The sequence below is a fragment of the Colias croceus genome, chromosome 10 (assembly GCF_905220415.1).
Source record: "Colias croceus chromosome 10, ilColCroc2.1".
NCBI lineage: Eukaryota > Metazoa > Arthropoda > Insecta > Lepidoptera > Pieridae > Colias > Colias croceus.
In genome coordinates this window covers 1,716,497-1,733,156 of record NC_059546.1, presented here as the reverse complement: position 1 = coordinate 1,733,156, position 16,660 = coordinate 1,716,497, and the positions used below count along the sequence as shown (strand labels likewise).

Sequence of the window (16,660 nt, the reverse complement as noted above, 5' to 3'; positions counted from 1 at the left end):
TGTGAAATTAATTATTGTATATTTGACTGAGTTTAGAAAGTTTCTTTAAAGTTGAGATGCGTTTGCACAATCGGAATACCATTTGGAACGAGATGTTTAATCTATTTGACTATTTAGCCGTTGGTTCTAATTTTAAGGTAACTTATTTAAAGAGCAGTCTTCTTCAAAAATAATTTTAAAATATCTCATCCAATTAGAAGTGTAAAGTTAGACGTAGACGACGCAAAGTCCCGTGCTCGGTAATACAGCCAATCAAAGTCGAGAGTACAGTAATTTTGTAACGTATACCAATGAGCGACGACCGCGTTTTCACTGAGCATACACAAACAACGCACGATCAAAGCGAGTCCTTTGAGCAGCGCCGACACGGGGCTGTGACCAGCGACGTGAATTAAACCACATAATACATTCATCTATTTTTACTGAAACCTGATTAAAATTTCAATGCTCCACGATCTTGACTCTACTTTGATCACCTTTTTTTTCAATTTTACATGAACTGTATGTACTCGTATTATGTGCTTTAAATCAAATAAACGATACAAGTTATATTTTTATAATGAGGTGTACTAAAAAGGCCGCGTGTGTCGCGGTGCTCCAAAAATGTCGATGAAATTATGTTACTATAAGCAAATGACTTATCATAATGGGGACATTTTCACGTTTGGACAAAGATATTAAGATGGCAAAAATTGCAAGTCCCCTGTGTTACAGTAACATAAACAAATTGGGAAGCATTTCGGCGCTGCCTCGACAGTGAAAACGCGAGCGCAGCGTTGTCTCGTGCAAGCGGTTTGTCTCTGGGTAGAACATTGACCATAGACACAAAACCATCGACAAGCATACCAACAAACGTTTTAGCACGTGTCCGCTCGTGTGAAAAGACAGATTCTGATAAAGGTCAGTCAGCAGAACTATTTCAGAAAATGCCTCGATTGGTACAAGACAAGCGAGCATGCATCCGGGCGTGGCGTGTGATCAAAAGCAATAGCTTCACCATAAAAAACACTTTAACGTGCTTAAAATTAAGTGAAATTGAAATTTAAAGTTAGATCTGTATAGTCAAAGGTGTATATGGTGAAACTACTTTACGAAGAAAGACAGTGAAGACACAGTATCCTAATTAAGTGATTTTAGATCTCTATCTTGACATCAGATGATAAGAAGTGGAAATATGGACAGTATATTTTTTAGATACAAAAGTAATATTTAAAGTATTGATTTCGATAAACAGTAAATAAGTTAGTAAATACAAAAGCCTTGGGGCAAAAGGGTTAATAGTTAGTAGTAGGTGGAAGTAGTGAGTAGTTAGAAAAGACAAAATGCCTTCAGGCATATTTATTTACTATGAACACGAAATTCTAACTCTAGTTCCACATAGAACTCCGAACTAAATGATCTTACCATAGAAAGGCAGAAGTCGACCTAAATGGTCCTAATAAAATATAATGTATTTATAGTAAGACATAAGTCAGAACTAGAATGTTCTAATCCTAGTAAAAAATCAGAAGTCAGAACTAAAATGATCCTACTAAAAATGTCCTGTAAACAATTCGTGCAACACGTAAGCCAGGCGTGTTATATGTGAGGACTGTGTGTTACCTTAAGCGCGGACTTGAGCACGACAACTTCGCTGGGCGCGGCCACCCAGGGCTCGCCGTCCACTTGCACCGGGATCTCGCTCTTCAGGTTGATCTTTATGTGCCCGCCCTGGAACATACATTGGCTATCGAGCGCAGCACAATACGACTTGTTGTTTTTTTATTTTTTTTAAGCTATTGCATAGCTTCTATCGCGGGCCTTGAGCGCGGGGACCGAATCGAGAAATTCCGTAACGAAAAAACCTCACGCTCCCCACTCCGATGGGCTCGGAGGTGTGACTTGAAGGCAAAGCATGCAATAGCTTTACCGCGGCAGTCCCAGAGTGCCACACGTCTTTTTTATTTTTCTTTATTGGAAAATATACAGAGACAAAGACTCTTTATCGGGGTTGGAAAAAAATTTAGTGTAACATTTTTTCGTTACGTGTGACATGTTTCCGTTACGCGCCATCTTTTTCTTATCCCTATCACGCGTGATTCGACGTATTTCATATTGCATAATGTAATATTATATTTAAAGTTGCATATTGTAATATTATATTTGAAAAATAAGGCCATAAAGAAGTTTCACTTCTTACGTGTGTAAACTAGTACACGCACACATTTTTTTGTTATTCATTGTAACCTATTTGAAGAATATGAGTGCAGATTAAATATCGCGGATAGCATACTGTTTTCATGTTAAATTTGTAGTATGGTAATTTAGAAAACATCATCTTTAGTGTGTAGCACACAGCAGCGTAATAAAGTGGTGTGAAATAAACCACGTGTTTATCCCTAACGTAGCCTATAGATATACCTTTTTGCCTAAGATGAAACCCACGGCTCCTTCCCCGGGATCCGTGGGTTATGTCGGATTCCTACTGACTAAAACCCCACCGTGTACCAACGCGCTGCTTTAGACGGGTTGCGAGATCACCCGACCCTATAGACCCTGACCCTAAGTATACCTGTGCGATCCGCATGGCCCCGCGCAGACCGGACTGTATCTGTCCGAGATGCACGACGCCGGTGACGCCGACCACCTCCAGCATGCCGTCCCAGTGGTTGGGCTTGTTGAACTGGTCGTCCTTCTCCGGGCCCCACGGGTTCGCGCCGGAGCCCCAGCTGCAAAATGCTGCTGTTAGGGTTTGCTAACAATGATTATTGGTAAGACCCGCTCAGGGCCCCACGGGTTCGCGCCGGAGCCCCAGCTGCAAAATGCTGCTGTTAGGGTTTGCTAACAATGATTATTGGTAAGACCCGCTCAGGGCCCCACGGGCTCGCGCCGGAGCCCCAGCTGCAAAATGCTGCCGTTAGGGTTTGCTAACAATGATTATTGGTAAGACCCGCTCAGGGCCCCACGGGTTCGCGCCGGAGCCCCAGCTGCAAAATGCTGCTGTTAGGGTTTGCTAACAATGATTATTGGTAAGACCCGCTCAGGGCCCCACGGGTTCGCGCCGGAGCCCCAGCTGCAAAATGCTGCTGTTAGGGTTTGCTAACAATGATTATTGGTAAGACCCGCTCAGGGCCCCACGGGTTCGCGCCGGAGCCCCAGCTGGAATTATGCTGATTTTAGAGCTCTGCTAAAGTATAGTGTAAGTGATGTTTGAAAAGACCCGCTCAGGGTAGGGTAAGATGGAGTGTTCTTGTCAAGTAAATAATGCTATGCTACCGATTTGGTCGCGAAAATCTCGTTAGCTATTTCTTCCGGACCTAAAATTAATAAAATGATTAAATACAGCATATTATTAAGTATGGCTAAAGTTTTAAGCTATTGCATAGCTTCTATCGCGGGCCTTGAGCGCGGGGACCGAATCCAGACATTCCGTAACGAAAAACCTCACGCTCCCCCCTCCGACTGACCCGGAGGTGTGGCTTCAAGGCATAGCATGCAATAGCTTTACCGCGGCAGTCCCCGAGTGCCACACGTCTTTTTTTTAGTCTCCTGCTTGCTTGAAAATTTCGCAAATAACAGCAAAATTATTTTGATGAAATGAACTCAAATACGTCTGCAACACCAATTTTTCACATATTTGTTTGACCAACTTACGTACCACCGCCCTACAATCTACCTTTTTAATTTCTAACCAAATCACAAAAACTTGGCCTATACCTAAAAATCTTGGCTTATACCTAAGAATGTTCAGGATGATAATGCCCTCGACAGCGGGCAGGTCGACGGGCTTGCCGTCCACCTCCAGCTTGACCGCCTTGTGCAGGTCCTTGCACATCTTGCGACCCACCATCTTTCGGAGACCCATCTTCACGTACACGCCCTTGTTGCGTAACCTGATAGAATAGTTTTTATTATAGGGAAAGTTATTGTGGTGGAGCTCCACTTTTGTAGATTTTTAACAATAGATAGATACTTAAATTGGTGATTCTCTCTGAAAAATTCTGGAGAAACCAAAGAAAGGAAAGTAAGAAATGCAGATTTTTTTCCAAAAAGTGAATTGATTGATCATAAAAATAACTGCGTTAAAAACAACCGACTTCAAAAACGGAAAAGTAAGAAATAAAAAAGATTTGGTATTATTAATTACTACATATTATTTAGATGTGCTATTTACTAAAAAGGTTTGATGTCGGTGCACGGGCTTAATACTAAGTGCTTAGTGTTTGGCACCGACTTCAAACCTATTTAATAAATAGCACATAAAAATAATATGTAGTAATTAATAATATCAAATCTTTTTTATTTCTTACTTTTCCGTTTTTGAAGTCGGTTGTTTTTAACGCAGTTATTTTTATTTAATACTTTTTAGTGTATTTTTCAACACGAATCAAACGAGCCCAAACTCGATAAAGTTGAGTCAATATAATATTACTGAGTTCCTATGGTCACCTTCCGATTCCATCATCAGATCAGCTCCATGTCATGATAATGTTTCATCGCTATCCAATTTACATTCGTATACAAAATTTCAGCTCAATCGGTTACCGGGAAGTGAATCAAATTTACTTGCTACATTGAAATTAAGTCATCGAGTACAGACAAAAATGCTCATAAAATAAAAACTACTAGGCCTAGCCGAATAAAATTTTTATGGGACCAATTCGACACAATCCCGCATCGAACAAAAAAAGAATCACGTAAATCGGTTCAGAAACCTCGGAGTAATCGGTGTACATACATAAAAAAAAAAAAAATATACCGGCCGAATTGATAACCTCCTCCTTTTTTTTGAAGTCGGTTAAAAACTAGCCACATTTCTGGAAAAATTTAGAGTAACCACTCGAAGAGAAAAAAATAAAGGCAGATTTTTTTTTGGAATGTAAAATGTTTTCATCAAAATTTTTCAATTAAACCTAGTACTTACATAATTCATTGCAAATAAACAATCTGTATCATTTATAATTCTTAAAATATGTCAGAAAATAAAAGAAACAATATTAGTCATAATAGATTTCTTACCTGCTATTAAACTTATTAGGATTCTCCTCCCTCGCGTTGTGGAAGTCGAGACAGAGATCAGCGTCGATGCCAATACCGAAATAGTTGTTCATGACCAGGATCTGGGAGTTGTCCTCGCTCTGGGAGCCGAGCCCCGCGCACGTGAATACTGCGGATTTTATATCTCTATAGTGTTTTTCCAGCTGGGTTACGAAGTAAATCAATTTTTAATTCTCTTTCAAAAGAAATTTAATGCAGTTAACTGCAAACTGTAGAAACTGTAGTAAGCGCATAAGTACAGAAAAAGAGAAGAAAATAAGTTTATTGCAATGATGTCCTTTCATTATGCTTTCATATTTAATTAAGCTCAGAATAAAATATAACCTTAATTACGTCATGAACATCTATAATAATATGCAACAATATAAAATTTAGACAGTTTGATGTTGGTTTAATGTTCTAAGGATTGATGTTTATACTTTTCTTATTATTATTTCTATTGGTCAACGAGTCACGCGTGAGCGTAGAACCGAGGGCTCCTGGGTTCGATTCCCGGTGGAGACGAAAAAAAAATGTCTCAGTTTGGCAGGACACAGAAGGCTGATCACCTACTTGTCCCTAAAGAAAAATCGATCAGTGAAACAGATGTATGCATCTGCTTCTTAGCCTACTCGGGGACACAGGACTTGCAATTTTTATTTATTTCATTCATTCATTCATTCATTCTTACCCATCAACATTTATTGTCATGTTTGTTACCTCCCCCCCCCACTTACCGGGCTGCAGCTGCTTGGTGAGCTCCTTGGGCTCGTCCTGCTTGCTGTCCTCCGGGTGGAACATCCCCACTTACCGGGCTGCAGCTGCTTGGTGAGCTCCTTGGGCTCGTCCTGCTTGCTGTCCTCCGGGTGGAACATCGCCACTTACCGGGCTGCAGCTGCTTGGTGAGCTCCTTGGGCTCGTCCTGCTTGCTGTCCTCCGGGTGGAACATCCCCACTTACCGGGCTGCAGCTGCTTGGTGAGCTCCTTGGGCTCGTCTTGCTTGCTGTCCTCCGGGTGGAACATCCCCACTTACCGGGCTGCAGCTGCTTGGTGAGCTCCTTGGGCTCGTCCTGCTTGCTGTCCTCCGGGTGGAACATCCCCACTTACCGGGCTGCAGCTGCTTGGTGAGCTCCTTGGGCTCGTCCTGCTTGCTGTCCTCCGGGTGGAACATCCCCACTTACCGGGCTGCAGCTGCTTGGTGAGCTCCTTGGGCTCGTCCTGCTTGCTGTCCTCCGGGTGGAACATCCCCACTTACCGGGCTGCAGCTGCTTGGTGAGCTCCTTGGGCTCGTCCTGCTTGCTGTCCTCCGGGTGGAACATCCCCACTTACCGGGCTGCAGCTGCTTGGTGAGCTCCTTGGGCTCGTCCTGCTTGCTGTCCTCCGGGTGGAACATCCCCACTTACCGGGCTGCAGCTGCTTGGTGAGCTCCTTGGGCTCGTCCTGCTTGCTGTCCTCCGGGTGGAACATCCCCACTTACCGGGCTGCAGCTGCTTGGTGAGCTCCTTGGGCTCGTCCTGCTTGCTGTCCTCCGGGTGGAACATCCCCACTTACCGGGCTGCAGCTGCTTGGTGAGCTCCTTGGGCTCGTCCTGCTTGCTGTCCTCCGGGTGGAACATCCCCACTTACCGGGCTGCAGCTGCTTGGTGAGCTCCTTGGGCTCGTCCTGCTTGCTGTCCTCCGGGTGGAACATCCCCACTTACCGGGCTGCAGCTGCTTGGTGAGCTCCTTGGGCTCGTCCTGCTTGCTGTCCTCCGGGTGGAAGACCACGGTCCAGCGGTCGAGGCGGATCTCCTCCGCGTCGATGACGTCACGCAGCAGGGACAGCGGGTCCTCGCAGCCCGTGTAGCCCGAGCCCCAGCGCAGCACGCGGGCTAGGTCGTTGCCTGCCAACGGGAGATATTGGTTTGTTATTACATCTACCTGTCCTATGATATTGCTTACTTTTAAATCTAGATGTCTTTTGTTATGAGGTCGTGCTGTGTTTGATGTGAAAATTCTTGAACTAACTGTATTATGATATGAAATATGATATGATAAGGTGCATTAGGATAATACTGAATGACGGAGTAAATGCAATAATCTACACTAATATTATAAAGAGGAAAACTTTGTTTGTTTGTTTCTTTGATTGTAATTAATAGGCTCATAAACTACTGGACTGATTTTAAAAATTCTTTCACCATTCGAAAGCTACATTCTCCACGAGTAATATAGGTTTTATCCCGGAAATTCCACGGGAACGGCAACTATGCGAGTTTTTCTTTGAAACCGCGAGCGGAGCCACCGGCGGAAAGCTAGTGTTAAATAAATACGTAACTTAATTGATTAAACAAATATGCAAGCTATTATTATTAAACCCATTTATTTTATGTGATAGCTTCACGACACTCGCATTAAAATGACGCTCTGAAGTGGCATTCACAATTTTCCGAATTACAAGAAATGCACTATACTTATCTATTGCATATATTTATACATTTTTTTATACATTTTTATGAACATCCAACCTTGTATTTCAGTCACATTTAACTTATTCTATCAATACATTTTGTAACATATATCAATACTACAAAGCATTACTCACCAGTCCCAAGCGGAACAATAGCACACGGCGGGTTGGAGCACTGCGAGTCCTGGCCCACGTTGTCGAGGCACTGCAGCACCCAGCCGATGGTGCCGTCACCACCACACACCAGGATCTTGTAGTTGGGGATGTGACGGAATACGTATAACCTTTGAGAGAAGGAAATCGAATAAGACGGTGGAATTTTTAGGGTAGGATTGCGAAAAGTGCTGAAAATTTGTAGTATGTACGTGTGTCTTGATGAATTTTATATTTTGTAAGTTCTAAAGAGAAATAAACATTTCGAAATATCGTGTGTAGTGTTTTCTTATTATTTGTAAATTATATAATACCATTAATGTAATATAAAAATAAAATAGGCCCCAGGACACTTACTTGAGGTACACCACTCTGGTTATACATGTGTATTCAGATTTGTACGTTACTTTCTCAGTTATATTATTAGTCCGAGTAATGATTACGCTTTGTTTCATATTTATAAGTAGGTAAAATCTGAACCAATTTTACAAAAGTCATCTTTTTTTAAATAATTATTCATAGGATACTTAATCGAAGGCTTTTAACATGTCTATGTTACTTATTTAATTGAAAATTATGGATTTAAGTTGTTTGTTAAGTTAGATTAGAATAATGATTTATTATAAGATCAGATTAGAATAATGTTAAAATGCACAAGTGACTTCTTATGGAAGCTTTAATTGATTAATCGACTTAATTAAAAAAAAAATGTTATATCAACAACCAATAACTCAAATGAACAGACATTTAATGGTAGATTTATGGTCAACTTTAAATCTTAAATAATGCGAGTAATGTATTGTATTCAGATTAAACAGGCCTTTTAGCAATTTTTTACCTTTAGAAAAACACAATCAAAATCTGAATTGTTGTTCATGTCAACTCACCCAGGCAAAGGGCCGCCGTTCTCCAGATCGAACACCTGGTAGGGGTTGAGGAGCTTGCGGAAGGAGGAGATCAGCTCGAGCCCTTGGCAGCCCCCGGACTTGACGTTCACGAACACCAGCAGCGGCTTCACGTCCGAGGGCACCATCGCGGGTTCGATGCTTGGGAGTAGCATAACTGTGTAGGGAGAATTGATGTGTAAAAAGTGTTCAGGTTTTGGAAAGTGTTATTTTTTATGAAGCAACAATATTGTGGTATTAATTTCAAGGTCGAGTCATGGCAAGATCGTCACGTCATGGAGTAAGGCGACGAATTTTGGTATGTTTGAATCATTTATGACAAGTGTGCTCGGCATACACGCTCTTTTTTATTTCAATTGAAAATATTTAACGAAATGAATGTAAAAATAAAATGTCATTTTTTTAAATTAAGAATTTTTGCCAACAAACAATCTTATGACATCATCAATCATCACCTTTACCATGTTGAAAGTGATCGCATGTATTTTATGTTTTCTATCTAGTGACGTACCTAATAAATGTTTATCTTCATATTTAGCCTCTCTTAGCGCATAGAGTGCGCGCACAGCCTTACTTGCGTCTTCATACGTGATCACCATTGATCCGTACTCGTAATAGATCGGTCCGATTGATGTGAACTTGTTATCTGCAAGAAACATACATGTTATCGAACAAAGTTTTACATTTGATTATGGGCTTTCAATATTTTCCCCTGTAAAACAGTTTCTACCTTTGAGCCAAATACTAGTTTTAAAATTTTATTCTATATTATTTTCTGCTCAGTAGCTCGTAAAAAAAACAAAATATTTTTTTCCCCGCCCAAAACAAATGCCCAATAATTTTCTCCCTTAGAACCTAAAACCCCATTGCCAAACTTCTTAGCTTTGAAGTAGTTGCATGTACCATTTGCCCAGCCACTTATGGCCACTTATGCCATATAAGCCAGTTATGGTCTGGCACTCACCAGCGCCCAGGAACTCCACCAGTATCGTCTCGTAGTTCCGCTCGGACAGGCCGGCGGGCAGCGAGGCCACGAACAGCGCGAGCGTGGGCCCGTGCGGGTCGCGGCGCGGCTGCAGGTAGAAGCGGGCGAGTTCCATGCGCCGGACCGAGTCGCGGGCCAAGCGGACTAGAATGCGCCACGGACGCTCGTCCTCTTCTAACACGCGTTCTGATACTAGAGATATAGGTTAAAGTTTTGAAAGAGTCTAGAAGAGTCAGTCTAACATAAACTTTGGATAGCTTATGTTAACGATAATAGTAAAGGATAGAGGAGTCGCGAGCCAATCGGAATAAAAAGTACCAGGGTCGTTCGTCCTCTTCTAGCACGCGTTCTGATACTAGAGGGAGGAGTAGATTGTGAAACAGTCTTAAATGTTAGAACTCCTAACTATTGTCACTAACAGAAGCTAGTGACAATAGTTAGGATAGAGGAGTCGCGGGTCAAGCGGACTAATATGCGCCAGGGACGCTGCTCGTCTTCTTCTAACACGCGTTCGGACACTAGGGGGATGAGGCAATACATATTGTCAAACAATTAACTAACTTAAATGTATCGGACAGATCCTGTTAGCGACAATTTTCCAATTGGACTAAAATGCGCCAGGGACGCTCGTCTTCTTCTTGCACGCGTTCTGATATTAGAGATATGGATTAAGGTTTAGAAACGGTCTAAAATGTATCGGAAAAATTCTGTTAGCGTCAATAGTTAGCGGACTAAAAAGTAACAGGGTCTTTCATCCTCTTCTAACACGCGTTCTGATATTAGAGGGATGAGGCAGTAAAACAGTCTTCAATGTATCTGACAGTTTCTATTAGCGACAATAGCAAGAATAGGGAAGTCGCGGGCCAATCGGACTAATATGCGCCAGGGTCGTTCGTCCACTTCTAGCACGCGTTTTGATACTAGAGAGATGAGGCAAGATTGTGAAACAGTCTTAAATGTATCGAACAGATTCTGTTAGGGATGGGTGTAGGTTTAGAAACGGTCTAGAATGATTTGAACAGATTCTGTTAACGATAATAGTAAAGGATAGAGGAGTCGCGGGCTAATCGGACTAAAATGCGCCAAGGACGCTCATTCACTTCTAACACGTCTTAAATGTAACGGACAGCTCCTGTTAGCGACACTAGTTAGGGTAGAATAACTTTTGTGAATTCTGGAAAGTTATGAAAAGTATTGTAACTGGTGCAAAACATATTTTGAACTATTCTGATAAGTTTTTGAAATTTGAAGAAGTTCTGAGTTTTATTTATTTTAAGAAAACATAACATTGAAATAACCTACACCTAAAGAAAAAAACATTCATAAAGACAGAAAGTACAAAACCTCATAAATACAAATCCACTTTTGTCATTCATTATTTTAAAAGTGCGGAAAACACCGCAAGCTATCAGGAACTAACCTCCTCGATCAAGCAAGATCTCCGAGCACCGATAGTCCTGCGTGGCCCTAGCTGGATCGAGGCCGAACCGCTCCAAGGCATACGCCATGAGGTCAGCTACTGAGTCTTCTCCCGAGCAGGTGACGGTGACGAACGCATCTCCCGCACCAGCAACTCGGCCCGGGTACACGCGGACCTCACCACCACCTGTTTCTGGCTCCCTAGAGTAAGGTAAGGGGCAAGTTAGCCTATTTTTCTTACTGCTTATTATATAGGAGAAAAACCAGTAATATAACTTATTTTAGGGACGAAGAGCATTATAAAGTTGAGGCTATGAACTATAGCCAAGAACGTAAAAAGTTCGTTCGTTCGTTACAGACTTTCAGGACGTGACCTTTCAATAAAAAGTGCCAAGAACAAATTAAAGCGGATTTTTTAGAGAATAAATCTTTCCTGGAAATACCCGTTTTATTTTCTCTAAAAGCAGCATTAAGGGATCTTCAATTCTTCAGTAAATTCTATATATGCACTTTTGACCACTTGTCCTATCGCAAAAATAAAGATATTTGTTCAAATATCCTGTTAAACGATACTCACTTGAAGCGTAGTAATAAAGCTAGTTTCTTATTCGGCAAGCGGGTAACTCTTGCTAACGGTGTAGGATCTTTCAACGGCGGTTCTTCCCCTGCGGCTGCAAGTGCATCCGTTAGTTCGAACTGTTCCGGATTCCGCGCCACGTGGAAGGCACAAAGAACCACGAGCTCACTTTTGCTCTAGTCTGGTAAAAATGACGCTACCAAGCTGTTTCATACTCACTTGAAGCGTAGGAATAAAGCTGGTCTCTTATTCGGCAAGCGGGTCACTCTTGCTAACGGTGTAGGATCTTTCAACGGCGGTTCTTCCCCTGCAAGTGCATCTGTCAGCTCAAATTGTTCTGGGTCCCGTGCCACGTGGAAGGCACGAAGGGCTGCAGCAACAAGCTCATGCTCGCTCCAGTTGCGGCCCACTACTACTGGCCGGTACAAGCGACGAGACCACGCTGCTTCTCCGTCGTACACTTTTACGACCTCTGTTGATTGAAATAGTGAAAGGTCAGGACTATGGACCTGTCCTGTCCTAGTACCATTAGAGTCATTTTACGGCCTCTATCTATCAAAATAATTTCAAGATATTACTGATTTTTCATCATTTTGATGATGACTTGTTTGGGCTGCGGAATAGTTATGGACCAACTTTTGGAATTCATTAATATTTATCTAGATGCAATATTATCTATATCTATTTACAATAAAACAGTAACCTCTAACCAGACCATTTCTGTATATTAAATATATAAATAAATACTATTTTCGATACAATTTGGCAGTTGTAAAACCCCCAAAACAGTGGTTAAAAAATTATATAATAATTATTTTCAGTCTGTATCTATCAACTGAGAATTTTTTTATCGACATAGAAAGGACATAGGCAAATCTTTAAAAAATTTATGGCAAGTGAATTTTGTTACAGACATAGGAAAAATAATTAAGAAAAATTTCTCGAGTATGAATTAGTTATTCTTTTCACGTCCACATACCTTCATCTCGATCATCTGGTGTTCGATCTCTATGTTGTTTATGGTCAGGTCTATGGTCCTGGTCGGCGGGCGCCCCCGTGGAGCCGCCGCCGGAGCCCGAGCGGCCCTCGCAGCCCGAGCTGAACTCCTCGCTCACGCTTCGAGCTGCAACACCCAGAACTTTGCTTTCGCCCCCCAACACCCCGAATAAGATCGCCTAGATCAAAAAGGTGTCCCTTTTGGTCCTCAAATTAGTAAAGCGTAAGTCTGTCATATTGATTGAGGAAAACATCAATTTTGGCATGGAAAGATTGCACTAACAAACTATTATTCAAATAAAATTTGAAATATGTAAGCACATTTGTGTCGCTTCACCCTGTTTTGTGACCAATATAAGTAAACATATTGGTGGAACAGGTGCCTTCTAAAATAAACGTCCATCTAGTTTCTATAAAATCCCCTAAAAACCCATGCTTACATGCTACTCTCTTCATGTCCTTCTATGATTCTACTGAACATTAAAAGCCGAAAGACTTTTATTAACTACATTTAACTCGTGTGTTTATCAAGGCTTTAGGTTTTATTTATATAATAGTTTTATGTCGATTTAGAACACCGAAATCTAGTGTGTTATTGCTAAATTGAGTCAGTACAAAAATAGCAACACAGTTAGTCATATTGAACACATACAACACCGAAATGTTAACAGCAATGCACATGTGTGTGTGTTACCTTTGCAGTTGGGATACAGAGTACCCTGACCCGTACGCGCCGTGCCAAAATAATTCAAAAATGTAAAGTGGTTCTACTAGTTATAGAGTCTAGTGAATTGAGGATTGTCGAAACGTGATCATGGAAGTAGGAAGTGAGCTAAATAGATATATAGTTCACTATGATGTGTCAGAAGTACTAATTGTTCATTTTATTTCAATTTAAATTGCACGATCTTTACTTTATTTTTCAAATTAAGTAGAATTGTAATTCACAAGGCATGTATTGTATTGAAATGGATTATGACCATGTTATGTGTTAAGGAAAGCTCTAGCGGCATGCAGTCTAGGACAAGTATGAGGCAACAAGGAACTAAAGCTGATAGAGCAAAACATGCAGAGGCGACATCTTTAGCTGGCTCCTTGGGAAAATCCTTTTGTTCAAAACCATTACTTTTAGGTTATAGTTTACTAGAAGCCTCGTATCTATGATAAACTTTTCTTTAGCAATGAAGCTGAATCAACAGGGCGAAAAGATGCTGACTGTTGGTACCAACTCTGTGTGTTGCAGACTTGGTAAGGCAGGTTAAAATGTTCTTGCTCGAGGAGCATCAACAAATTTCAACAATTGTTTACCATGAATATGAGGCTTGCACTAACTGGTTAAGTCACACGTCACAGGTAAAACATTTGACTTTGGCTTATAAATGTCTAGTTATTTTAAGTGCATTGCCACAGAGTTTCATTCTCTACGTCCCATCATCATCAGCGTCATCAGCTATTTGAAAATGGACAACAGGACAATTTATTTGAGAAAATACCACAATATTGGCAAAAATGTCAGATATTAGTCAGTATTGTTATCACAAAGCAAAGTTAATTTACAATATTAACAATTTAGCTAGTAAAAGTTGTCGGATTCCCAAGGGCAAGAGCTCACACGGCAAGGCAAGTGGGTACCTCGTGAGTAGGGCGGCGAGGCGTTGTGGTGCGGGCTGCAGGCGGCCGGCAGCAGGCGGCGCGCCAGCCGCGCCAGCCGGCCCCGCGCCCAGCGCCGCGCTGCCCAACACAACCTCACCTCACGCTTTACCCTCATCATCATCTCGGCCTATATCTGTCACTGCTGGACATAGGCCGCTTTACCCTCGTCATTAATCAGACACTTACGGCAGCCGAAGTCGCGCTGCGAGGGCGGCGGGCGCACGTGCACGCCGATGATGGCCTCCATCGGCACCTCCGTGCGCGGGATCGACACGGCCGCCGGCGGCAGGAAGATCGGCTGCAGCGTGCCGAAGTTGCACTCCTCGGGGAGCAGCGCGCGGCATCCGGCGTGGCACTGCGCGTAATAGTGTCGGTCAAACACTTGCCAGACTTACGATGTACATACGTAATTCATTGTCTTAGTAATTAACACTTTGGTATTTATAATGTTGTAAATTCATTGTTTCCTGTGTTTGTTGTCAACTTTAATTCAAAAACCCTGACCAATAATAAGTATATACTTTTTTATGAGCAATAGGTCAGCGCTTGGCCACGATCTCGCCTGAAGTGAAGATGTGGTCTAAGATGGAACGTGCTTCCCTATATTCACCCTAGTTTTGAAGACTTAGAATACTTTAGCCGTACTATCCATATCGTCACTTTCTATCCTGCTGGTAAGTGAAGATGCGACCTAAAATGGAACGCGCTTTTTTTGAAGGCTAGGAAGGTATGTTCACCCTAGTCTTGAAGACCAGGATAACACTGACAAAATAATAAATATGCGTAACAAAAACAAGATGGAGTAACTATCTAAAGTAATTTTCCGATTTTCAAAAATTCGTAACTCAAAAACTAAAAGTTTCCTCGGTATGAAATTTCATATTTAGGATCCATAAGACAATAGCTAACCATAAAAAAATTGACGACTCTCAACTCCACGCCCTATAATGTACAGTTTAGCATCAACGTGTATGTCTGTAAGTCAACTGTGAGGGCACTCACCGTGCTGCCGCACCACTCGCAGCGGTAGCCGGTGAGGCACTCGGCGGACCAGCAGGCGCGCCGGCACGCCGCACACTTGGAGTTGGCGGGCAGGTTGCCCTCGCGCCAGTGGTGCACGTGCCGCGGCTCGCTGCCCGCGCAGTACGTCGCGTTCTCCTTGCAGTCCGCCGCCGCGAAGTCCACGCATTCTCCGTGGACGTAGTACTCGCATACTGCAGTTATATGCTTCGTGAGAGATACAGTTCGAATAGAACTTAATGGCGGTTCGCAAGTTAGGTGCAGGTGCGAGTGCGGGTACGCACAGGTCCCTTAACGTCCCGTTCCCGTCCCGGGACTAGAAGAGCTAAACGCGAGTTTTATAATGCTTTAAAGTATACAATTAACTGCAGTAATCATATACTTTAAAGCAGAACTGAACAGTAGTTCAGCTAGCTCTTGTAGTCCTCTTAATACCTAAAATTGTTTTCTGCACATCGGATCGTACGATGTTCCGAGCCGCCATTAAGTTTGAAACATACTGTAGCACAGAATACTTAACGTACATAATACTTCCAGAGCAAATACACACATGTACCATAGAGTAAGTTATATACTAAGTGATAATCACTAGCTGTATATGTTAATTAGATGTGAATGAATTTAACCATTACATGTAGATAACCATTATAATATGTATGTATAGCTTTTTGTTTTTTTAAGTAAGGATTGTTTATAGGTTTTGTAAATAATTTGGAAACTACAAATAAACAGTGCGATATATCATTAGTGAAACATGACGTATACAATAACGTTTTAAATTTAACTAATCATGGGGAATTAAAAGAATTTTCATAACTACATTCAATTATGTATTTTATAATAATATCTAAGTAGGTACTTATAGCATGAAAATAAAAATATTCAAGCAATCTAGTTAGCAATACGTGTGCGTAATCGTTAAATATTACATGATAGTTCTCCTTTTCATGCGGGCGATATGTAGAGGTCGGTTTTCTATAAAAGATATATTAAACAACGATTCGTAAAAAAGAATAATAACAAAAATATATAAAGGAAAAAATAAATAAACAATGAAAATTGTGTAGGATTATGCTAGAAAGTCAAGGGCAAAAAATATAAATCTCAAATTTTGCTAAAACTTCTAAGATATAAAATATATTAAAAAAACTAGTTTAATATATAACTATAATAAATTTAAAGCTATACTCACTCATACAATGTAGTGCTGGCAATTCATCGAGCCGTTTCCGACACACCGTACAGAACTTGCGCTTGTGGTGCGTCGGCTCTGACCAGCAGTGAGCCACCGGGTTCTGTATAAAAATTAAAAACATTATTATAACAATTAGTATAAGTGAAGAAAATATAGAAATCAATCCATACTATAATATTATAAATGCGTAAGTAACTCTGTCTGTCTGTTACTCAATCACGCCTAAACTACCAAAACAATTTTCATGAAATTTGTTATGGAGATATTTTGATACCCGAGAAAGGACATAGGCT

The 16,660-nt window shown here is 41.4% G+C and overlaps 1 protein-coding gene across 3 annotated transcripts in view; it reads right to left on the bottom strand.

Annotated features, from left to right (window-relative positions):
- Window positions 1–16,660, bottom strand: part of LOC123694912 (diacylglycerol kinase theta) — a 38,902-nt gene that overhangs the window by 331 nt on the left and 21,911 nt on the right. Inside the window, exons 3-17 of one of the 3 annotated variants that reach the window (XM_045640532.1) lie at window positions 16,365–16,467; window positions 15,155–15,366; window positions 14,339–14,507; window positions 12,483–12,626; window positions 11,723–11,975; window positions 10,928–11,127; window positions 9,487–9,699; window positions 9,034–9,168; window positions 8,505–8,679; window positions 7,600–7,748; window positions 6,716–6,898; window positions 4,999–5,146; window positions 3,717–3,872; window positions 2,552–2,708; window positions 1,603–1,710 (exon numbers count right to left, since the gene is read on the bottom strand). In XM_045640532.1, the coding sequence (XP_045496488.1) occupies window positions 1,603–1,710; window positions 2,552–2,708; window positions 3,717–3,872; window positions 4,999–5,146; window positions 6,716–6,898; window positions 7,600–7,748; window positions 8,505–8,679; window positions 9,034–9,168; window positions 9,487–9,699; window positions 10,928–11,127; window positions 11,723–11,975; window positions 12,483–12,626; window positions 14,339–14,507; window positions 15,155–15,366; window positions 16,365–16,467 (2,505 nt within the window). Of the gene's footprint in view, window positions 1–1,602; window positions 1,711–2,551; window positions 2,709–3,053; window positions 3,139–3,716; window positions 3,873–4,998; window positions 5,147–6,068; window positions 6,691–6,715; window positions 6,899–7,599; window positions 7,749–8,504; window positions 8,680–9,033; window positions 9,169–9,486; window positions 9,700–10,927; window positions 11,128–11,722; window positions 11,976–12,482; window positions 12,627–14,338; window positions 14,508–15,154; window positions 15,367–16,364; window positions 16,468–16,660 lie in introns of those variants that run through there. The other 2 variants (XM_045640533.1, XM_045640534.1) reach the window with 2 other exon arrangements.